Below are 25,818 nucleotides of genomic sequence, written 5' to 3' on the forward strand. Positions count from 1 at the left end.
TTCTCTGGTTTAACACTCCCTCTCTCTATCTCGCATTCTCTATCTTTAGTAACCCTTTGCGAACCGGAGAAAAAATCACATTGGTTTGTGTCTTTGCTAATTAAATTTAAATTTATCTTAACGGACATCATAACAATAGTCTTATTTTCTGTAAGAGGCCATAGGAGTCATAGTCGTGAATTAATAAAAATATTAAAAAAAGAACTATTAAGGCAACAATCGCGGATATCTAAGAATATTTTTTTCATTTCATAGCAAAATTATAGATTTTTAAAATTCCTTTTTAAGTGCTGTCAATTACGCACATACTATTATAATGTCTTCCAATACAATTAGAGCCGGAGTTCGCGATTCCTTTAAATATATGTTTTAAAAGGACTATCACAAATGTATTTAGACGACTATTAGAGCCATTTCCATGAATTTACTAAATATATTTTTTCAAGGACCACCAGAGTTATCATCGTGGTGTTTAAAAAAATTATTTTTTCGAGTATAACTATTGGCATAATTGTGGATTTTTGAGAATATTTTTTTTATAGGATTTTTCTTTGTGTACACTCGGAATCATTAGCTTCCTTTATTTTTCAAAGGACTATGTGGAGTAATTTCCACATTTTAAAATATTTTTTTTTTTCAAAGACTCACCCATATGGCTAGAGATGGTATATATAATTTTATAAGGCCAAAACATGTCCCATCTGAATAACTGTTTTAGAACGTAGGTCTCTTTGGACCAAATCCATTTAAGGACGTTTGGAGTCTATGTAGGACGTCCGTCCGTCTGGCTTTTTTTTTTTTTTTTTTTTTTTTTTGATTAGCAATTATTTGCATAAAATTGGAAATAAATGTTTGACTTTCTTTTAATTTTGTACATTCCAATATTTTCATCAGCATTAGAAGAAGTGGAGTACTTTGGTTTACTGTATCGCAAAAAAAATTAAAGGAAGCAGTAGATATAATCCAAATCTGGCAATTAGTAATAATTATATCACACTTAGGTCAGATACGAAATGAGCAACCTTGGCTGACTCCTTCGGAATGGACATGGCTGAGGATATATATTTATCAGCAAAACCCACTAATACTTTTCAACTGGTTTTCAGGCTGATACGCCAGCCTGGGAGTATCCGATTTGGTCCGAACTTTGTGCATCGTAATATTATTATCAAAGTTAAATCTAGTACAAAGATGGACAGATCGAAATGTTCAAAAAATACATTTTCTGCAGAGAAAGAGAAACGTAAATCCGATTTTTCTCCAACTTTGAAAATCCTAATATTTGCGTCAGTGCTAGGTCAGGTTCGAAAATAGACAATATCGGTCCACTTCATCAAGTACCTCCCCACAAAGGATAATTATTTTGAATAATAATTTTAGCTCTTATAAAATGTGATGTAAGTGTCCTACTGTCTCCATATTTCACACGTCATAATATACTCATGAACTCAAGATCTGGTATTAAGACGGAATATATCGATCCACTCCTTTTGGTACCTCCCACACAAAAGGTCGAAATTTTCCAAAAAAAAAAAAAAATCTGCACAGAAAAATAAGCGATAATCCCATTTGCTCCAACTTTGGAAATCCTAATATTAGCATCAGAGCTAGATCAGGTGCAAAAATGAATAATATCGTCCAGTTCATCAAGTGCCTCCCGCACAAGATGTCGAAATTTTGAATATCCATGAAGCGAAAGACGCGATATTAACATCCGATTCCATTTAGACTTTTCACATCTGAATATTTCTACCGACAGGAAATTTTGGTAAAGACGGAAGAGATCAGACCATTCCTTATGCTACCTCCCACACAAACGGTCAATGTTTTGAATAAGCAAAAAGTTAATAAAATCGAAATAAGTATTAAGCTCTCTTTATATTTCACACATCCTTTTATTTCTACCAACAAAATATCTGTTGTGAATATAGTATATATCGGTCCACTCCCTTATCGGTCCAAAGGGTAAATATTTTGAGAATCCATGAAGCTCATAAAACACGAAAACAACGTCTGATTCCACTCAGACTTGATCCAATGTGGTACCTTCCCCACATTGAAAAACAAAACGCTAAAAGAAAGCGAAATAAGCATCCAAATTCATCCATCCATCTCCTCAAATTTCACACATACAAACAGTTTTCCTATCACAAAATGATATGCATCTGCCAACCCCTTCTGGTATCGTACCCATAAAAGGTCAGAATTTCCAATACTATTTGTCATAACTTTCAAATTTTGCACATACCAATATTTTAATCTGTATTAGACGAAGTATGAAAACGGAACACTTCGATCCGCTATATCTGTTACCTCACGCATATTTCCACATATTCCAAAAAATTACACATAGCTCATAAAAAGTACAGAAAATAGTCGATACAGTTCGAATCCGTACGTTGTAATATTTATATCAGTCTTAGGTCAGATACGAATTGGTCAATATTGGCCAACTGCTTTGGAACCTCCTCTAAGTCAAGGCTGGAGGTATACATATGTCGGCAAAACCGACTGATACTATTTGGCATGTTTTCGTTTTTTTTTTTTTTTTTTTTTTTTTTTTTTTTGATATGTAGTCAAGAATTTATAGGAATGCTCACAGGGCCATTCTGGAGGGCTTTCAGAAATTTTATTGCGTACTTTTAGAAAAACTGCACGGGGTAAATTTGAGAATCAATTATGGGATCAATCTCTCGGTTCTCTATCCTATAGTCCTGGTTTTCTAGTAACATTTTTAGGGCCAATAAAATTTTTCAGAATAATAGTGCATTTTTGGATTATATCAGACCCATAATTGTACATTTTCAATGTCATTCTACTATTGTCCCAATGGATTTAAATTTTTTGTTGAATATTTGAAGCTCTTATATTTTTGATTTTTAAATTTTTGACTTTTAAACTTCTTCCCAATCATGTTTCCCACATTAACCCATTTACCTATTCATGCACCTATGAACTCCAAATTGTTATCAGAATAAACGCTCTTTAAACTTGCATTACTTTCTGTGAATCACTTTGAATTCTCTGGTTTTCATTGTTCAACCACCCACAGACCTCCTCCTGCCATATATGACAATTGTAGATTTTTTTGGTACACCACACGATTGGGGTATTTGGTTAACATTATTTCCGCTCTAATTCATAAAGACTGCATCAATGGCATGACATGTCATGGCTGTAGGATGTCAACGTTATTTTCCTCTTTTTGTTCAACTCCTTTTGTCGATTTTGTCAGAGACAATGTTCCCCCGTTTTCATTGAACGAAACGAGGCAATTCTTCTTCCATTTGCAGGCCGGACAATAATTGGAAAGTGCGTTGCGTTTCGTTTCGTTGCTGGTGTTGGGGTTTTTCTGCATTGTTAGTGAGTGGACGGACGAGCGAGAGAGTGAGTATGGTCAGGTTGTTTTTTTTTTTCGGTACGATACCATGAAAAGAGTTTCTTGCCATTTGTTACGGCCAGCTATTGTTATGGCGAAAGTGGTATTAAAAATGAAACGGAAAACTTTTTCTGAAGCCCGAAAAATCGAACTGACTGACTCACAACAATAAATGGAACAGAGAAATATAAACGTCATCAGAATGAAGAGAACCAAGAATGGAGCGTGTATGGGAAATTGCAGTGAATGTTGCATCGGGAGATTGATGGGTTCAAAACTCGATAGGCGAGGCTTTTTAAATAAAACGGAGGGATTGTAGCCTATATTAATTCAAATAATTAGCAAAATGTTTTTGGGCATTTTGTATTTTTTTTCAATTAGTTTTGAGTCTTTCCGATTCTTGAAATAACTCCTAAGAAAGGATCATATACTTGTCCTTGCCCTCCTAAAAATAGTTACTTCCAGTGAGGCGTGTATTATTAATCTCAGGACATTCAGACATGTTGAACGTTTTCAAGATTATGGTAAGGTTTTCAATGGGTTATTGGGTCCGTGTACTGCAGAATTTTAGCCTACTATTTTAACTTAAAAACGTTTCATAATATATCATAAAAACAGATTCGGCCGGGCCTAAAAAAAATCAGTCGAAAAATACCGCTCAAAGGAAAACCGTTATATGGGGCTATACGGAAATTTATTGCCATAGGTTGTAGTACCCATTAAGATCTTCCAATACGAAATTTGTTACAATTCCGGTGAATAATGTTGCTGAAATCATCAAAATATCGACAATCGGGAGTGACTGGTATATGGGGGCTATACGAAGACGTGGACCTGCATACGAAATTTTTTGTCATAGGTTGAAGTACCCATTAAGATCTTCCAATACAAAATTTGTTACAATTCTGGTGAATAATGTCGCAAAAATCATGAAAATACCGAGTATCGGGAGGTACCGTCATATGGGGGCTATAGGAAGACGTGGGCCTGCATACGATTCTTTTTGCTATAGGTTGTAGTATCCATTAAGGTCTTCCAATGAAACGATTCCGGTGAATAATGTTGCTGAAATCATAAAAATACTGACTATCGGGAGGTACCGTTATATGGGGACTATACGAAAACGTGGACCGACATGGCCCATTTACGAGCTTACTCTTCCTACTGGTGAACTATGCATGTATGCAAAATTTTAGCCTTCTATCTCAAATCGTTCGAAAGATAGCGTGATTACAACAGAAGGCCGGTCAGACGGACATCGCTAAATCGTCTTCGAATTTTACGCTGATCCAGAATATATATACTTTGTAGGATCTATTATAAATATTTCGAGGAGTTACAAACGGAATATATCAAAGCTAATATACCCTCCATAGAATGGTGGAGGGTATAAAAATATCGCTAAAAACATCAAAATGTCGAAAATAGGGGGGTACCGTTGTATGGAGGCTATGTGATATCGTGGACCTATATAGACAATACTCTTCCAGAGGGTAAAGTACTCGAAAGGAACTCCTTTGGTGGATTTTCAGACAATTTTATTGCAAAAATTGGCTACAATCATCAAAATACCGAATATTGGGGGGTACCTTTATATACGATATTGTAGGCCGATAAAGCACATCTGCGAACTTGACCTGCCGGCAGACAAAGACTGATATGTGCACAATGTTAGCTTCCTATCTTTTAAAATAATTATTTTGATGAGTTACGAAAGCGAATGACGAACTTAATACCCTCCATACTATGAATGGTGGAGGGCATAAAAAACAGCCATGGTGGCTTTTGACCTTATACAGAATTATCATCCACTATAAAATGACACAAGAAGCCCCAATGGATACCATTACCAATGGAAGGGTTAAAGCAGCCCTACCCCTCCCCCTGTCAGCACTTTGAGAAAACTTATTGAAATACAGATCAACAATACTCGACATTTTTTTTTTTTTTTTTTTTTTTTTGAAACATCTTTGGAAACAGTGGAGGATACAAATTCAAATTTTAAGCCTTTTTCTTTTCTTTTTCTTCTCAAGGCTTGAAAACTTTTATTCCAGCTCATCTTTCTACTTATCTGTTTTGCTGTTGTTTTCCATGTTTTCTTGGTTTCATGCTTGTGATTTGTGTTAACATTCAGATTTTCCTGGTATTGCGTGTGTGTGTGTAAAAGATTGATGGGGCCGAGGTTAGACAATACCGGTCGGTTGGGACTTTTGTTTGTGCTTGTGAGTGTGTGTGTGTGTGTGTGTGTGAGTGACACTCGAGTCATTTTTATTAAGAGCAACACTTGCACAAATTGATTTCCAGATTAAATCTTGGCAAACAACACCCCGAATCGGGTAAAGAGGCATAACTTTGTTTTCAAGATGTTGTTGCTGCTTTTGTTTTATTTTATTTTTTTGCTCTTCTGTTTGCCATGCGTAAATAATAAATGTGTGCTTAGGGAGGTTTGCCTTTGCATTAACTTGAGTACTTTTGGGGTTTTAGGCTAACCAAACCAAAGCGAGCCGAATCGAATGGAAACCTTTCACAATTACAGCTTCATCAAACCAAGTAATTTCTAGGTAAGGCATAACTTTTCGGTTGTAAGCCTTTTTAACAAAGAAAACAGCAACAAAAATAACAATATTATTTCATTTGTTGTTGTCGTTGTTCTCCTTCTTCTTCTTCTATTTGACATGAACAGGTATTAGATTTATTGATTTGCTTAAAAGTTTGCAAAAGGCAAAAAAGGGATAGCAAAATACAAAATGTGTTTTTTACGGCCCACAAGACTGGATTTTATTTTTTGTTTGTTGACTTTTTGTGACAAAAGGTAACACCTGCACTTGACCCTTTTTTGCCACTAACAGCGAAAAGGTGCCAAAAAATAATCATAAATAATTATTGAACAAATTACTTTTGAAAGCTCAATCAAAATAATTAATGGTGTACTGTTTCGATGCAAAATGTCAAAGGACTTTCTAGAGAGAGAAAGAGAACAGAAAAAGGCATATTTTATGAGATTTTCTTTTCAAATGACACTTTGGAACCCTCCATGAAAAAAGAGGAAGATTAAAAAAAAAACAAATTTTTATATTCGTTGCTGTATTTTTAATTATATCCACGGAAATAAAGAAATGAACAATTATTCAAATGTCTCTTAACTTCAGTTGAAGGAGTGTTGAGAAAGAAATTGGAAATCATTTTTCAACATTATTATATTGAGAATATAATGTGTCGTAGGTGAGAGGATATGTCCTTTGTTCCCATTTTCGATAATGCAAAGTATATTAATTATCAAAATTGGGATAAAGGGCGATCAGGCCACTGGGGGGTCTAAAATTATAACAAAAATCGCAAGATTAGCAGTATGATAATAGAGGACATTTATAGTTATTTTCTCAATACTAACAGGGTTATAGTCGTGAATTTTTGAGGCTATCGGAGCTACAATAAGGAATTTCATTAAAGATTTCTTAAGAATTATCAGATCCATAATTGTGAATTGATTAGTTATCAGTACTATTTTTCAAAGATACTCTTAATTACAAAAAATATGGAAGTACTATCGTAGATTTTTTAAAAACTTTTTTCAAGGACTATCGAAGTAACAGTCTTAAAATTTTTAAAACAATTTTCCCCAAGGACCACCCCAAGTTCATTTTTTTAAATATTCCTTACATATATATTCTCTTGGATTTAATAAAAATTAAAACTGTTGTGGATTTTTTAACAATATTTCTTTTTCAAGGGCTATCGTCACTTTTATACCCTCCACCATACATAGTATGGAGGGTATATTAAGTTCGTCATTCCGTTTGTAACTCATCGAATTGTAGCCAATTATTTCAATGAAATTGTCAGAAAATCCCCAAAAGGAGTTCCAACTGAGTACTTTACCCCCTGGAAGAGTATTGTCTATATAGGTCCCACATACAAACACATATGTTTAAGATTTTAGTAGAATTTTTGGCGAATGATAATTATTTCATTTTATTTATTTTATTTATTTATTTTATTTTTTATACCCTACACCACAAGGTGGTCAGGGTATTATGTCTTTGTGCATTTGTTTGTAACAGGCAAAAGGAAACGAGATAGAGATAGACCCATAGTTCCTTTTGATGATCTGCATAGAATAACTTTCTGAGTTGATTTATGCATGTCAGTCCATCTGTCCGTCCGTCCGTCCGTCCATGTATTCTTGTGAACAAAATGCAGGTCGCATTTATTATCCGATTGAGATGAAATTTTGCAAACAACATTTGTTTGGCCCAAGGACGAACCCTATTGAAATTGGAGATAATCGGTAAAAATTTAGATATAGCTCCCATATATATCTTCGTCCGATTTGCCTTTTATTGTGCACCAAACGTGTAATATCAGCCCGAATATTATGGAATTTCGCACATACAACCAAATTAGGCCTGAAAATAAGTATGCCAAATTTTATCGAAATCGGTTCAGATATAGCTATAGCTCCCATATATATTGTTCATCCGATTCGTTATTTTTGTCCTCCGCAGCCGTAATATGCACTCTGTAACAACAATAATTGGGGAAATATATCAAATGCAGCTCAGAAATACCTTTGCTAAATTTTATCGAGATCGGTTCAGATTTGGATATAGCTCCCATATATATTTTTATCCGATTTCAAATTAATTTCGCACCAAATGGGCAATACAAGTCCGAATTTAAAAGATACAAATGCTTCGGCATATTTAGTCCTTTGAATTTTAAATTATAATTATAATCATAGCGTGTATGATTGAATTCTCCCATAAAAACTTTTAATTATTAAGTGGAGCTCAACTAAATTAGCAAAGTGGTGTAGGGTATCATAAAATCGGCCCCGCCCGACTTTAGGACTTTCTTTACTGGTTTAATTTTTTTTTTTTTTTGGTTTGAAAATTTTCAAATTCCTTCCGAATGGTGGAGGGTATTCAAAGTTCGGCCCGGCAAAAATTACAGCTGAAATTCCATTTCAATATGCTACAATATGAGCTTTTATTTTTCCGAATTCAGAAATACGGATTGTCCGTGCTCATAGACCCACGTCTTTGGCCGGGATCTGACATTCTTTCCCCTGGGTACGCGAACCAAAATTTAACTAAATCTGATAATTTTTTTAATTAGCCGACATTCGGCTGGGGCTTGAGATTTTCTCCTCTGGGTATGTCTAACACCGGCTACGCGAGGTAAAGTTTTTCATACTTAAATATCATTTCAATGCAATGAACAGAATCCGGCAGACCTGGTTTAAAGGATCACATATCTGGATACAGGAAAGATAATAGCATTTTGGAAAGTTTACAGTGTCCACCGAAATTTGGCATACACTTCGTGGACTCCCAAAATTGGGCCGATTTATACTTTTGGGAGATTTTTTAAAAAATTCTGTCCAAAATCGATAAATTTTTCATAACCCAGACGGCCACTTTTTCGATATTTATTTTCATTAGCTTTTAAGTAATCTCTATATTGTCCATATCGGTTTGAAGATCTGGATCTAAGCTGGCTCTTAGACTCAGCCCGTCACCCAAGAAGAAATACTTTCCCAGAATGAGGATAGAAATACCTACCACCGGATTTTTTTTTTTTTTTTTTTTTTTTTTTTTTTTGTTTACAAAAACTAAGAGTTTTTTTCCTAAGCTATAGTTAAGCTGTAGACTTTTTATTAGACGTATCCAAGGTGTAACGTCACGATTTCCGCCGTTGATAGGGTATGCTCGCGGTAGCCAAGTTGCATCGCAGAAATTTCTTTGAGTTAATGACTTGAGTGAGAATAGTAACTTGGCGCACTAGCTTGGGAGAGATGCCTCGTTTTACTATTAAACTATAAGTTCTTCTATTGGAAATTTGATGTCTCGTCCTGTGACGAGTTCAGAAATTGCCCTGGGTGGAGATGATGACTATTCGGTGATTTTGACTCCCTGTGGCTTGGGCAACTCGTTGGTTCAAATAATGCTGTCCTAAATCGTGTTCTGAAACCGTGGGTTACTTGGTATTCCGTGGCTGTAGGACTCGCGGTAGTGGACTACTCGGGTTGTCCTGGCCGTTTTACTATAAAAATCCAAATCATTCTATTGCAAATTTGAAGCTTTGTCTGCGACGAGTTCCGGAATAGTCCTGGGTGGAGGCGATAATTATTCGGTGGATTTGAGTGGCTGTCCGAATCGCCGTAGTGGACTACACGGGTTGTCCTGGCTTTCCATAGCGGTTTTTAATGCTTACTCTTCACTTGTTTAAAGTAGCGGCGAAGCACCTGGAGGATTTCTACGGATGGAAACCCTTTGGTTGAGTGGCTTACGAAAACTCACTCTCTGGTCAGTTATCGTGTCATTTCACCTCTCTTACCTATTGTGGATATATGTCCTTGTTAGATCTCGTACCACAGTGTTATTTCCTGGCGCACAAATATATAAATATATGCGAATTTTAAATATATAAATGCTTTAACAATGAAACTCAATCATTTATTTACAAAACAGTGGTTTAGAAATGGGAAACTGTCTTCAATTTAGTAAAAATCATGCCTAAATACCAAAATCCTGTCCCACTCTTTTAACATCCTTAAATATTTCCTGATGTTGTGATAACCTGATCCTAGCAGAAATCCCAAAAACGCAAATCGACAAATATCAATTTGCTTTGTCTAGTATTTCTGTCAACGCCATTCTTTTGCAACACCGTCACTGCTACTGATGTTATATTCGTGGCGGTGTTGAAGATTTGTTTGTTTTATTCGTGTTGCTTCGACTCTGAAGTATGAATATTGAAATCAAACAAACAAACAACAACAAAAAACGCAACACAAAATCCGTGCAATGAATTCTTGTCGATTCTCATTTCAATTCTCGACTTAATGGCACTTCAACATGCAAAGGTCCTTAAAGCGGAGCACTTCTAACTTCAACACCGCCAGTCGTCGTCGGCAATTGCAATTCTCTGTTCGAACAAAACGCTAAGCAACTGTTTTCCTCTAATGTGGGGGGATTTTTTTTTGCTGCTTCTTGTTTTAAGTAGGACATTTGTAGTTTTTCACAAATTTCTTCCACCTCCAAAACGCCAGAAGTGGCATCGTGGGAGAAGAGCGCACCAAACGAAATAATAAAACAAACGATTTGTGAATCTTATTTCGTTACAAGTAAGCGTTTTTCTATTCTTTTGCTTTTTTTGCAACCAAAATAATTTGATGTTGTTAAGGTAAAGTCGTTTTTTCGGGGAAACTTAAAGGGATGTAATACAGAAGAACATGGGACAAGTAAGGATACCTTTGAAAAACAATAAGATTTCCATCCTCAACATGCCATCCATTCCCAGTTTTCTTTTATTATTTTTCTATTCTCGAAGACCATTTCGAAAATAAATGCAATTTAATTGAATCCTTCTTATTCTTTGCCTTCTTCTTGGGGTATATTTCGGTTGTAATTTATCAATTGTTCAATCCCATCTTTGCAAATAATTGGAAGAACAAAAAGGAGGATTTTTCTTTAATGGAATAAGGAGTACGTGCACCCTGTCATGGCAATGAGGGGGATGTTTTGGATTTCGCTTTTCCTATCCTAAAGAGCTTTCTGGAGAAATCTAGAGGTTCTAAAATATTATTTATCATGTCTAACTCAACACTTTCTGGATTGTTTTAGGCATTTCTTCTATTTTTAAATTTTAATTATTTTCATTTTTTCTCTACAATTCTTGTTCTATGAAATAAAAACATTTATAAAATAATTTCAAACGAAAAAAATTGTAAAATAAATATTTATCAAGAATACAGGTCCAGAGTTAAATAAATTGACATACAGAATGTTTGTTAGAGCACCTAAACACAAGTAAACAGTTTTTTAAACCAATTATGAATCTTTTGAACAGGATAAAGCTAAATCCATTTTGGAGAACTTTGAGGAAGTTTACCTTTAGATATTAGAATTAGAAATTTGTAGTAGCTCTAAATTAAAAAATCTTGCCATCAAAATTCTCAAGAATTAAAAAGTGCTCCAAACACTTGTAGTTCAACTTATAAGAAGCCTCAAATTACAAATTTTGAAAAAATTGCCCAACTGTGATCCCAAAACAATATCCCCTTTGACCGCTGCGCTCAATTAAATATGCCAAAACAGTAGTGGCATGCGTCCTCTCCAAAATCACTTAACTTAGACCAAATATGACGACTGCCTCCCTGGTGGTCGTCCAATGTACGTGGCATGGCATGGCAATTGAATTAAATATTCATGAAAATGTCCTGAATTTTATTAACAACCTATCGTCTGTTGGGATGGACGTCTGTTACTTAGGATGTCGGCTATTTCAATTTGTTAGCAAAACAATGGGAAAACTATTATGAGGGAGATCTGTGAGAATGAAGACTATTCAGTAGTGGAGTGTGTGGTAAATATTGAAAGTAAGTAAAATGTGTTACGACTACCAAGAGAGGTTCAGAATTTGACAAATAGCGATAACAGAAATATGAGACAAGGTTTACAGAACATTGTTCCCAAGAGTAGCTGATCCATAACCGTGAACTTTCAGAAAGATTTTTCCCAAAACTAGAAGAGACTCCTGAATGTGAATATTTTACTGAAATTTTTCTGGACTTAAAAAAGCTTTAATTTTGGATTTTTTTAAATAATTTTTTTCAAGGACTAACCGAGCAATAATTTCGGATTTTTCAAACCATAACTTTCCTAAGACTTGCTAAGACCTAACCACAGGTTTTGTAAAAATATTTTCCGAGAACTAGTCAAATATTTACAGGGTGAGATAAAAAACTGCAACAAAGTCAAACGCCGTAATCTTTACATTTTTTTCAAATTTTATTGAATGAAAGCAACAATGTCGGAAATAGCATCAAATTTTAGAATAAGTTTAGATTTGTTCAAAATGATCATCTTTGGCACGAATTATGGCCTTCAAACAGCCAATGAAACCGTCACACGCTGCCCGAATGTTGCTCTGCGGAATTTTGTCCTATATCAGGCGAAGCGCTTGCTTGAAGTGATCGTCACTTTGTTATTTTTTAGTGCCAACCTTGCTTTCCAAAATACTCCAGACATAATTGTCCAACGGATTGGTATCCGGAGATTTTGGTGACCATTGTGCGCTGGAAATGAAGCGAGGAACCTCATTTTGTAACCTTTCTTGGGTGGTGCGTGCTGAGTGCGATGGTGCTGAGTCCTGTTGGAATGTTCAAGGTCTGCGGCCATAATGTTTGCGTGCCCAAGGCTTTAATACACCCTCCAGAATATTTTAGTGATACTATTCGGCATTTATGCCAATGCCACGGTCGATTAATACGAGCGGAGAGCGACCGTCGGCTGTTATGGCGGCCCACACTATCACCACGGCAGGCGCTTGAGTTCTGGTGGTCAACTGAAGGCGCACATTTTCGGCTGACCTCCATGGCAAGTAAACACAATCATTTTGTATGTTTACATACTGCTGGACAACGAATGTTTTCTCATCGGAGAAACCCAAACTAACTTCGGCAGTTCATCATTTTTTTTTTGGAATTTCAATGGCTTTATCCCGAGCTCATTTTTCAATATTTGACGAATGGAATATTGTGATATGTTCAGCTCACGAGCCATTTTTCGGCCACTGCGACGCGGGTTTCGATCAAGTCGCTTCTTTACTTAGAAATGACAGCAGTCTGAAGTTGGTTGCAGTTTTTTCATCTCACCCTGTATGTTTCAAAGATTATTATATCATAACCACCTCTTCAACCTGCACAAATAAAATCAGTTTCTAAATAGGCTAATATAGGTCCCTAAATTTACAAGTTTTCATTTTGGAATCAGCCTAAGTTCATTTTTCAAAATCTCTACAACTTCTGCAAAAAAAAAGAAATTGTTCCCACTTCCTTAAAACACAATTCTGTTGAATTCCAACAAAACGTGTCCGTGTTTTATAAAATTCATACTAAACAAATATTGACTAACACTTCACCTCCGTTTCCCACCATTAATAATAAGTGTATAGATTCTACGTATTCATGTCATAAAGTGACATTTGACCTTTGTATATTTATCCAACATACTCAACCTACCCTCTCCCCACTCTCTCCCCCTCTCTCGGTCTAATAGCATTCGGCATACACAACACGCCTTCTAAATTATATGCTATTCACAACGAACAAATCCTACCTTCCCATACTCACTCATATCAACAAATTAATCCTGCAATATGTCAGAGAATCGTTGTCAATCAAGACAATTACCAAAGTATTGATTTTTTTGTTGTTCTTCTTCTCTGCCTTTGTTTCGTTTCTCTTCTGGATTTGTTTTTTGGACATTGAATATATCATGAGTTCGATGTATGGCACTAATATACATTATACTGCAAGGAATGTGAATAGATACGATAGAGGAATTTTTATATGAGAATAATCTTGTTTAATGGATAGGAAATTTGGAAATACTGTATTTAAAGATGCAAATAGCGCTATCTACAATCCAATTTTAATAATGAAAGTATCCTCTGCAGGAATAGTGCATACTTTTAGGCAATAACCATATGTGACCCCTCCACCACAGGTCAAGCACGAATTAAGTAATTGAAAAGTGCTGGCACAAAATAAAAATTAAAAAAATGTGTATTACAAATTCATTTGAACATGCTCATTATATGTTTTTGTTCAATTACATGTCGCCTGTACCTGTATTCTGCTGTGTGTAATTGTGGAGTAATTTATTTTAGAAATGCCAGGTTTGCCACAGACAAAGCCGCGACAGTACAAAAACAATTTTTAATGACAAAATAATGTTCTTTTTTGTGTGGTAGTCTGACACGAGTCGTACATAGAAATTATAAAATATTTTTAAGGGGGATATCTGGATAATTTACTTTATTCTGCTATTTATCCTGTATGACGTATTAGAGTGGTAAGGAAAAAATAAAATAAAATCATTTTTATACCCTCCACCATAGCACGGGGGTTATATTAAGTTTGTCTGAACTTGGTGCAACACCTCGAAATATACATTTTAGACCCCACAAGATGAAAAATTTGCAACCAAATTCAGACTCCTATCATTTCTAAGCCACTCGTCCGACAGCTGTTAAAATTATTTCAGTGACAGGTCATTATATTGTTTACAAGCATACAAAAGCATTTTGCTGAGAATTTTCCTGAAAAAAAGTTATTCGTGATGGAATTCAAGCGTCATAGTGTGATTTCTTTATATTTGGCTGGAAAGCCACAAATGGCTATAGTTAGAGCACTCCAGCATTTAAATGCGAATAAATATTTTGTGTCTCGTACCATCGCTCGTTATCGAGATACTGGGAGCGTAGCCCGACGTCAACGAGGTGGAAGTGGACGTAAGAAAACAGCAACATCAGCCGAAATGGTTCGAAAAGTAAGGAAGCGATTTGATCGAAATCCGCGTCGCAGTGGCAGAAAAATAGCTTGTGAGCTGAACATATCACAACATTCCATTCGGCAAATATTGAAAAATGAGCTCGGGGTAAAGCCATTGAAATTCCAAAAAGTGCAAGAACTTACACAGCAACAGAAAGAAAATAGACTCAAAAGAGCTAAAGAGTTACTTCGCTTGGCCGAAAGTGGTGAACTGCCGAATTTGGTTTTTCCGCCTCCGATGAGAAAACATTCGTTGTCCAGCAGTTTGTTAACAAACAAAATGATCGTGTTTACTTGCCAAAGAGGTCAGCTGAAATGTGCACCTTCGGTTGGCCACCAGAACTCAAGTGCCGGCCATGGTGATGTTTTGGGCCGCCATAACAACCGATGGTCACTCTCCGCTCGTATTAATCGACCATGGGATCAGAATAAATGCCTAATATTATCGCGAAAATATTCTGGAGGGTATATCAAAGGCTTGGGCACGTAACATTTTGCCCGCAGATCTTGGACATTCCAACAGGACTCAGCACCTTCGCACTCAGCACGCGCCACCCAAGAATGGTTAAAAAATGAGGGTCCTCGCTTCATTTCCAGTGCACAATGGCCACCAAAATCTTTGGATACCAATCCGTTGGACTATTGTGTCTGGAGTATTTTGGAAAACAAGGTTGGCACTAAAAAATACTAGAGTGTCAATCACCTAAAGCAAGCGCTTCGCCGGGAATGGGCCAAAACACCGCAGAGCAACACTCGGTCAGCGTGTGACGCTTTCATTTGCCGTTTGAAGGCCGTAATTCGTGCCAAAGGTGACCAATTCCGATAAATCTAAACTTATTCTAAAATGTTCAATAAAATTTATATCTGTCAGTCCGTCTGTGGAACGAAATGAAATAGGTTGATAAAATGTTAATCAAATGTATGCCGGACTTTTGGTATTCAAAATACGCCATGTTTTTGGTGTAGCCCTCATAAAACGGTACCTCCCGATATTTGGAATTTTGATTTTTTTAGCGACACTATTCGCATTGTTTTAAATTTTGCATTTGAATATTTTAATGGCTTATGACAAAAGTTGCCTATGCAGGTCCACGTCGTCGTATAGACCCTAATATAACGGCTGCAATCGGTATTTTTGAGATTTTAACAGAATTTTTAACGGATTTTATTTATTTATTATTATTATCTTTTTTTAATTGCCAATTTCGTTCGAAATGGTGGAGGGTATTCAAAGTTCGACCAGGCCGCTTTTTTATTTGTTGATTTTTTAAAATCGCTGAATAGATTGTTTACACTATTTGATGTCCTTGGAGCCCAGAAAGAACTCAGTTTGGGGTCACTCTGTATGTCAATTAATCCATTTCTAGTTTACTAATAGAAAAAAGGGTGATAGTGCCTAGAAAGAACTGATCTCAGGATTTAGAGTTCAAAGTCATTGGGGATTCTTGAAAGTCAAAATATGTTCTTATGCCTGAATATGCTAGTATCGGTAATAATTGAAGATCCCAATTTCATTCTTTCAAAATCATAGACTTTACTGAATTGTGGAATATGTTTAGGACAAAGTTTCTTTAATTATCCTTATGGACCTCATAACCATGGTCCGTGTGTGTGCTTTTAACATCGTTCAAACTTTATCACTGGATTTTATTCACTAATGCCCTTTTTCCACACTTCGTTCTTTCATACCACCCCCACCCCCCTTTTTCAACCCTCCAAACCTACCTAGTTTCTTGATCCCCCGTCAAGGCTGTACATTAAATCCTGTCAAATTGATGGAGATGATGTACGATTTGTTTTTGTCTGATGGTTGAGTGAACGGTAAGCTGTTGCAAAAAGTCCATCTTCCTATGAGTCTGCCTATCTCTAGTTGTGTGTCCTTTGTAACGTATGTTTGTGTGTCTGCCACGTACAAGCTTTTGTTTTCATATGCTAAAGTGTTTTGCACTCTCTCCCTCTCTCTCTCTCTTCGCCAAATAACGACGAGAGACAGCCTTTGAGTTCTTTTTTTTTTCAAAGGCATTGCTAATGGTAATGGTGGGGAAGGAAGTAGTGACAAAAAACACCGGATATTTTTCTATCTTTTCCTCATTAAAAGTTATGGCGGCAAAATAAGAAATGAAAATAACTTGGACAAGGTTTACACTTTTACATTATTTGTAAGGATGTGGTGTGTGTGTGGGTGTGTGCGGGAGGTGAGAGAATTGACGTTTTTGCTGTCATTTTTAATAGACAACTGACAAGCTACATGAAAAAGACACACTGTTCTTTTATTTTGCCATGTTCCTGCCCGTACTTATAAAAGGAAACAAGGTAGCGTGTATTTTTAAACTTTATTAAAGAGTAAAGGAAATAGTCGGATGAGAGAGAGAGAGAGAGCGCAGAAGACTCTGCAGGATGCCGTGTTGCTATGTTGTATATATATTTTTTTCTTTTTATTACAACCGGAATAGATGTTATATACATACATGTATATAATTGGTATTTACTATATATACACAGACAAACATGTTATAATATGAACTTACACATATGTCTGCTGTGTGGGCATATGTATATAAATATGTATATATTTATTAATGTGTGTGAGTGTATGTATTTTTGCATCATACACATAATCAAAAAGTCTATTGCCATGGAAGTGATATGTAAATTTTAGCCATGGAATTGTAACGAGTATAACGCCTTCCCTCCCTTTTCCTCCCTTTACATGAGTAATTTTTCCGCAAAATGAACCATGTTTTTGATAATCTATTTAAAATTGTTAAATTTGTTTTTACGAGCATTAAAGTTAAAAAATAATGTTTTAAGAATTGTGGAGGAATGGGAAATATATACTAGGGAATTGGCACCTAATACACTTTGATGAGAGGAAATATGGGGAATACAGCTAATGTTACTATGGGTATCAAAAATAGAGATTACTTCGTGTCAATGGTAGAGTTTTTAATGATGATAAACTGAAAGGAAGATTTAAAATTTCAGAAAAGAACGTTAAGAAAGTGAATTACTTTCACTTATTTTTTTTACTTGAGTAAATAGATCAGATTTTTATGGATTTATATTTGTAACTCACATTAAAAAGCAAAGATATTTTGAGAACTAAATATCTCCTCAAGCCTCACAAGAGAAAGCAGACAAAGAACCTGCCTTCACTAGAATCTGTGACTCTGAAGGATTTCTGTGAGACTAAAGGTTTGACATTTGGAAGTTTTTGATGGCATCTCCTCGATTATGCTCGCGAGTGAAATTTGCTCACGAGGAGAAATGCTCGAAGAGTACGAGTTTTATATAAAGTTTGTTCTCCGCTCTTTTGTTTTATGTGGGAACCGTCGCGAGTACTCCTGTTTTAAAAAATAGAGTGGGAGTCGAAATTCTCGAAATAGTGTAAAAGAATACTCTAAGGGTGAAACCGATCGGAAAAATTAATTTATTTTATTGTTCATTGATGTTAGATGTTGCCGTAGAATGAGAGGGGGTTTTGTAGGGGTTTATAAAGTCGGAAGGCAAGATAAGAAAATCAGCGGAATGGATTGTAAGGAGCCGGTGAATTTTGTATGTTAAGACAACAAAAGCAACTACTCTATCGTATCTTCAACTTATTTGTATCTGTTTCTTTTACAGTTAAGTGTTGAGAAAATGCATATTCGTAGAAAAAAAACAACGATATGGCAAAAACTAAAAGAGTATTTTTCTGCCATTAGAAAACGCGCACAGCATACTTGCTCTTATTCGAGTGATATTAAAGCAAGTCAAATACTATCAGACGGTTTTCCCGACAGATTTATACCCCCAGCCTTGGTTATGATCATTCAAACTGCTGATGCTTTATGGGGGAGGTATGAAGCAGTCGGCCAATATTGACTAATTCGTATCTGACCTAAGACTGATATAAATATTACAATGTGCCAGATTTGGACTATATCGTCTATTTCCTATACTATATATGAGATATGTGCAAATTTTTGAAAATGTGGAAATATGCGTGAGATAGCAGATATAGCGGACCGAAGTATTCCATTTTCATACTTCACCTAATACAAAAAAATTGGTATGTGCAAAATTTGAAGGAAATCGAATATTTACGCCCAATTTAATTCAAAATCTTAAATTTCGATAAATCACATATGTATATCAGTTTCTGGTTGAAAGAAATATTTAGATATAGCAGGTTGTAAAAAATCGCCGATTTGTTTCACAAGTTATGACAGATAAAAGTATTGAAAAATGTGACCCTTTGTGGATGAGGTATCAGAAGGGGTTCGCAGATATATGTCATCTTCCCAACATATCATGTGTTAGCAAATATGTTTTAATGTGTGAAATTTGATGAGATGATGATCTCGTTTTCTTTGAACGTTTTTAAAAATCTTCAACCCTATGTGGAGGAGGTACCAGAAAAATGGTATAATCTCTACCACCTTTGTAGCAGATCTTGTTTTAATGGAAATATTGAGATGTACCAAGTCTAAATGGATTCGGATGTTAATTTCTCGTTTTATGGGCTTTATTGACATTAAGAATTTTTATTCTGGTACCTTTGAGGTACCAGAAGGGGTGGGCTGATATATCCCATATTCACAGTAGATCTTGTGTTAGTAGAAATAATGGGATGTGTGAAATATGTAGAGAACCGGATGCTTATTTTGGATTTTAGAACGTTTTTGTTATTCGAAACGTTGACACTATGTGTAGGAGGTACCAGAAGGAATGGTCTGATCTCTACCGTCTTTATAGCAGATCCCGAGTTGATAGAAATATTCAGACGTGCAAAGTTTAAATTGAATCGGATGTTAATTTCGCGTTTTATGAGCTTCATGGATATTCAAAGTGTTGACCCTTTGAGTGAGGTACCAGATGTATTCCATCTTAATACCAGAAATTAATGAAATTATTGGGATGTGTGAAATTTGAAGACAATTGGACTATTACATCACATTTTATAAGAGTTGTAATTATTCAAAATTTTGACCCTTTATGGTGGAGGTACTTGATGGAGTGGACCCATAAATTTCATTTTCGCACCTGACCTAGCACTGACGCAAATATTAGGGTTTGTAAAGTTGGAGCAAGATCGGATCATCTTTTCTCTTTTTGTACAGAAAATATATTTTTTGAAAATTTCGACCTTTTGTGGGGGAGGTACCAGAAGGAGAGGACCGATATTGCTCATTTCCGAACTCGATCTAAGTTTGAACAATAATATTACGATGTACCAAGTTTAGATTAAATCGGGTACTCCCTTCGAGAGTTATCGGGCGCACCAGCCAGCCAGATTGACAGGTGCAAAAATGGACAATATCTGTCCACTCCATCAAGCTCCACTCTCCTGAAGTTTAAATCGTTCAATTGAGCATGGGAGTCACAATTTCTGCGTAAAAGAAAAAATAGGATTTTTACAAAATCTACGCCATATGGATAAGGAAAGTACTTAATTATACAAAATAATGTTGAATTGTTATTCGGAGAAAAGTAGAACCAAAATAGAATCACGTGAGAATTTAATGATGATTGGTTTTTAAAATGAGTACTATTAAGGTACGAAAAGTACGATATTGTACTAAATTTTTGTACCATAAGGATACAAAAAATACGAAATTGTAGGAAATAATGTCTACTATGATTTCTGATAACGGCTGAAGTGAAATCAGTGCTCAGTCCGTCATGTGTGTGGGCTTGCCATTTCAAGTACGTACTACTAAAATACAAAAATCACAATTATTATATATTATAATTATAATCATAGCGTGTATGATTGAATTATTCCATAAAAACTTTTAATTGTTATGCGGAGCTCTACTAAATTAGCAAAGTGGTGTAGGGTATCATAAAGTCGGCCCCTCCCGACTTTAAGACTTTCTTTACTGGTTTTTCTTGAGTTTTAAAGGCATACTATTTCGGTCCATCTGTTTTTAACATTATTCTTACAAGCATTTAATATAACCTATACCCACAAGATTCCAAAACATCTTTCTCATGTGGAAACGTCTTCCTTCACATCCTACCTCAAATTAGTGCCAATGTGTGTTTCCTTCAATTCCTTTGTTAAAGACTCGAATTGAAACGGAAGTAGCCCCATGTTGCTGCTGCTAATAACGTCAGTTAATTTAGATTGCTTTGATTGCTAAGTAAATTAAGCCAAAATTGATGGCAATAGAATAACAAATCACCCAAAGAGTGGACGATAACAAAAAAAAAAAGAAAACAATGGCGAAATAAATTATGGTAATTGAATGAAAGGCAAGCCATCACGCACATACTTGCAGACGCACACATACACCTCACACACACCGACTGCAAACACCCAATCAATTTGTCAATCCCTGCATAAGAAATCACTTCCTCAAGTGGTCTCATTAAAATACATGACTCTCATTTAGTCGAGAGAATCGATAAATACGCCAGCAGATAATCATAATTAAGATGGTAATGAAACACTTTTTTCTCTTTTCTTCTTTCCCCGTTCTCTTCTTTTCGTTTAGTTAATTGTCTGCCTTTCAACGACAGTCCAGGCAGCGAAAATACTCAATGCCAGTGAAGCCTTTGACAATACCTGGAGTACGGCCACCGATTTGGAAAATGAGCTGGAGGTAAGTTGTATTGCAAGCGGGAATGAATGTTTAAAAAATATAATTATTATAATTTGTGGTTTTGAACTCCTCCGTGTTTTTGCAGTGTGTCTCGTCACAGCAGAAACGTTCGGTAAAAGGCAGCAGTTCCAGTTCCAGTAGTGGCGGCAGCAATAGTGGTTCTGGAAACTCTGGCGGCTCTGGTGGTTGGACCACCTGGTCCGAATGGTCGACCTGCTCACGAACATGTGATGGCGGTGTTATGCAACAAATACGCCGCTGTCAAAACGCCAATGGCTGTAAGGGTGACAGCGTGCGTTATCGCATTTGTAATATGCAGCCGTGTCCGGAGAAAATTGATTTCAGAGCGCAACAGTGTGCGGCCAATAATGATGTGCCCTATGATGGAACTCTATATAAATGGACACCGCATTATGATTATGTGGAGCCGTGTGCCCTGACGTGCAGGTGAGTCGGAAAGGATTAAAAACTATAAAAATTAGAGTAAATAAAATAGAAAGCAAATTTGATAAAAAAAAAAAGGAAAATGATAAAAACGGTATGAATTTAAAGTAACTAATTGGACACCATGTGGCGTATACTTTATATAGCACTTATACGCCCACTGCCTACTTACAACACATATGATTATTAAACTCTTGCTAGCAACCAAATAACAATTCTTCTTCTGCTCCCTTCGATTGTATCGAAAATTGAAATGGAAAATATGAAATATGTTCTGTGGTTTATGCATACGATGACACTCTGCTTATGCAATTATTATTTGTTTTTCTCTTTGTGTTTTTTTTTTATTCTGTTGGCTGTCAACATTGGAAAAAGATACATCTTCTGATAGTCCATAAATCCTTTATTGTCATACAACAACAACAAAACATATTTCATGACAATGTTCATATTTGGTTAAAGTATCAGCAATTTTTGCGAGGCAACAGATTTAAATATTCATAACAGAAATTGTTAATTATTTATTTCAATTCATAGTTTTTATACCGTCTACTATACATAGTATGGAGGGTATATTAAGTTCGTCATTCCGTTTGTAACTTACGAAATGGTAATTTTAGACATTACATATATATTTTTGATCAATGTAAAATTCTAAGACGATTTGGTCCTGTCCGACCGTCCGTCTGTTGTAATCACTCTAGAGTCAAAACGAATAAAGATAGGAAGCTAAAATTTTGCACACATCAGTCTATTGTCTTCAGGCAGGTGAAGTTCGAAGATGGGCTCTATCGGTTCACGATATCGTAAAGCCCCCCCGATGTTAGGTATTTTGATGATTGTAGCCAATTTTTTCAAAGATTGACTGAAAATCCACGAAAGGAGTTTCTTCTGAGTACTTTACCCCCTGGAAGAATATTGTATGTATAGGTCCACGATATCGTATATCCTCCATATAACGGTACCTCGCCATATTCGGTATTTTGACGATCTTAACTACATTTTTCAATGGAATTATCTAAAAATCCTTACTAGAAGTTCTTTCTATGCGCTTTAATCCCTGGAAGAGAAATATCTATATAGGTCCACTATAACGTATAGCCCACATACCACGGTGCCTCTCACTACTCGGTATTTTGATTATGTTAGCGACAATATTCACCAGAGTTGTTTTAAATATCGTATTTATAGTTCGTAATGAGAACTACAGTCTACAGGCAGAAAATAGTCTATGCATACATCAGTACCTCCCTATATTCGGTATTTTGGTGATTTTGGGTACAATATTCCCCAAAATTGTTTAAAATTTCGTATTTGAAGTTCGTAATAGGTACTACAGCCTGTGGCAGAAAATTGTCCAGGTCTTCGTATAGTCCCGATATAACGGTACTTCCCTATATTCGGTGTTTTGATGATTTTATCTACATTATTCCACAGATTTTTTCAAGTTTCGTATTTGCATATTGTAATGGCTTATGACAAAAGTTGCGTATGCAGGTCCACGTCTTCGTATAGGCCCCAATATAACGGTTATATTCGGTATTTTTAAGATTTTAACAGAATTTCTAACGGATTTTATTTTTTTTTTTAATTTCCAAATTCGTTCCAAATGGGTGAGGTACATTTTAGTTTTGTTAGTATTTTTTTGTCAGTACAGAATAGTTTTCATATTTTTTATACCCTATGACACTATGTTTTGGGGGTATTATAACTTTGATTGGGCCAGAATTTATGTAACACCTCGAAATATTGGTTTCCCATATAGGAAAGTAGATATGGATCTTCCTAGGTCGCCGAGCTGAGTCGATCTAGCTATGTATGTCCGTCCGTCCGTCTGTCCATGTTAATTTGTAATCACGCTACAGATCGCAATTATGGCCCGATCCTTACGAAATTTTGCACGAAGGTGGGGTTAGGGTCAGAATAGAAGCCTATTTCTTTTGGAGATGATCGTCAAATGTTTAGGGGTTGAAATGGACCAAATACTGAAAAATGTCGGATTTTGCAGTAGCTATACAGGTCGCAGTTATAGATCAATCGACGCGGAATTTCGCATGTAGGGCGGGGAAGAAGCCTAGCAGTTTGGGTGGTCATCGGATAATATTTAGCGGGTAAAATAGACCATATTTTTTGTTTTGAAAAAATTCAAAATTTTTTATTAAACCGCGAATATTTTAAATCCTGGCGAAATCACAAAGCCATGTCAAGGTTACTTCTGATCTTTACAAGAAATCGGATATATAGCAAAATATGTGCGATATATATGTCCTTTAAATAAGATATGCTTGAAAGATCTCTTATATGTCAAGAACGGCTGAACTGATTTCGACAGTTCTCATTAATTCAGAATGACATCTTGGCAGGAAAGAAAAAATTCTAAAAAAATCACATAAAAATATCTCTCTTAAGATGAAAATTTGCATGGGGATAAGATGAGGGTCAGAATATAAACCTACTCTTTTTGGAGATGATCGCCATATATTTAGGGTTTGAAATGGACCAAAAAACTGCAAAATTCTATCAAAAATTCTAGACTAAATACGAAAATGTCCATTCCAGTGACTTTTTGGAGCATTCACAAATACAGGAAAGACACACTTCTGACTACTTCGTTAATGCTGATTTCGTTGAAGAATATAGTCAAATGTCTGTATCTCATATAGATGCGTTTCAGTCAAAAACCAATAATAAATGTTAATCTTTTACCACTTCTGAGAGATTATAGGTCTTTGGGAAATATTGGTTCCAGATCTAGGAAGACCATTTACGTGCAACATCTACCAATAAATTGGAAATGAGCAAATTAATTTAAGTTGCTATTATTCGAAAATTAGAGAACGAAACCTGATGGTTTTCTTTTTTAATTTGTAACAATATCTTGTGGAATTCTTTCGAGTATCTCGCCTATATAATCTGTATCGTTTATTATAGTGTTGTAGGGTATTCAACGGTCGGCCCCGCACGATTGTAGCCTTTTCTAACTTGTTTTAATTTTACCACGTGAACGTCTATTTATTGGAAATATGTAATCTTGATGTCCTTTATTAGGTTTTGTTACGAAAATGAAATGCTTTAAATTAGGAAGGTCCGTTGTTGGCAGCTTTATCGAATGGTGGACTTATACTGAAGTGTTTTGGTGAAGCGAGATTTTATCTATTAAAAACTGAAATAATTCTGTATTTGACTGATTCGGTAAAAAATGCCAAAGTTCTCCTAAATCGGCGCTATATCAAAACCCGGACCCATGAAGACAGTTCTATTCAAAATAATTTTTGTAGCCTTTTGGAACACAAAATGGCAATTTGCAACAGATTCGGAGGAAAAGTGTGGTTGAATAACCGAAAATAGCTTAAATAGGGCGGTACTGATATTGGAAAGCTATATCACAAGTAGGACCCATATTGTCCATTTGTAATACCTTAACCTCTAAGGACTTATAATATATTTTAAATGAAGTTTTTTGTGTAAGTACTTCAAATTATTTAAACCAAGATATATTTCTACCTATGGACTGAAAGATTGAGGGAAAAATACAAAAACTCGATTTTTATAATTTTTAAGATCAATTGAATGAAAAAAAATTCGGTGCAGTTTCTAGTCATCTACAAGTATTAAAGATAATGACATCAATCCATATGCATCGCCCACATTCTAATTTTGTCTCCTTTATTCAAATGCACACGTAAATATTTGTCATTTTTTTAAATAATAATCATATATTTGTTACCTTTCTGTCTTTTTTAACAGGGGTCGACCTGCCCACTTGGCTGACGATGAATCGCCGGAACCCACCGCAGATGACAGTGAACACTATGATGAATTGAGTGTGGTGGTGCAATTGAGTCCACGTGTCCTGGATGGGACACGTTGTCGGTCGGGTAGCCTCGATATGTGTATTCAGGGCAAATGTCAGGTAAGTGTAGCCGAAAACTAGTGGCAGGCACCCTGAGCTTTGCCACACTCACTTGTGATGACGAGAGTGTGGGGCACTTGTATTCGTGACATTTTAGACAAATCACCGACAGCAAACAAACAATTTGCCAATAATTTGCATTTTTTATTTT

General features: G+C 35.7%; 1 protein-coding gene across 3 annotated transcripts in view; it reads left to right on the forward strand.

Moving 5' to 3' along the window:
* LOC101900681 (protein madd-4) overlaps window positions 1-25,818 on the forward strand; it is a 154,622-nt gene that overhangs the window by 52,212 nt on the left and 76,592 nt on the right. For all 3 annotated transcript variants that reach the window (XM_059125180.1, XM_059125181.1, XM_059125182.1), the window contains exons 3-5: window positions 21,203-21,310; window positions 21,396-21,757; window positions 25,502-25,667. In XM_059125180.1, the coding sequence (XP_058981163.1) occupies window positions 21,203-21,310; window positions 21,396-21,757; window positions 25,502-25,667 (636 nt within the window). The remainder of the gene's footprint in view (window positions 1-21,202; window positions 21,311-21,395; window positions 21,758-25,501; window positions 25,668-25,818) is intronic.

The sequence above is a fragment of the Musca domestica genome, unplaced genomic scaffold (assembly GCF_030504385.1).
Source record: "Musca domestica strain aabys unplaced genomic scaffold, Musca_domestica.polishedcontigs.V.1.1 32, whole genome shotgun sequence".
Lineage (NCBI taxonomy): Eukaryota > Metazoa > Arthropoda > Insecta > Diptera > Muscidae > Musca > Musca domestica.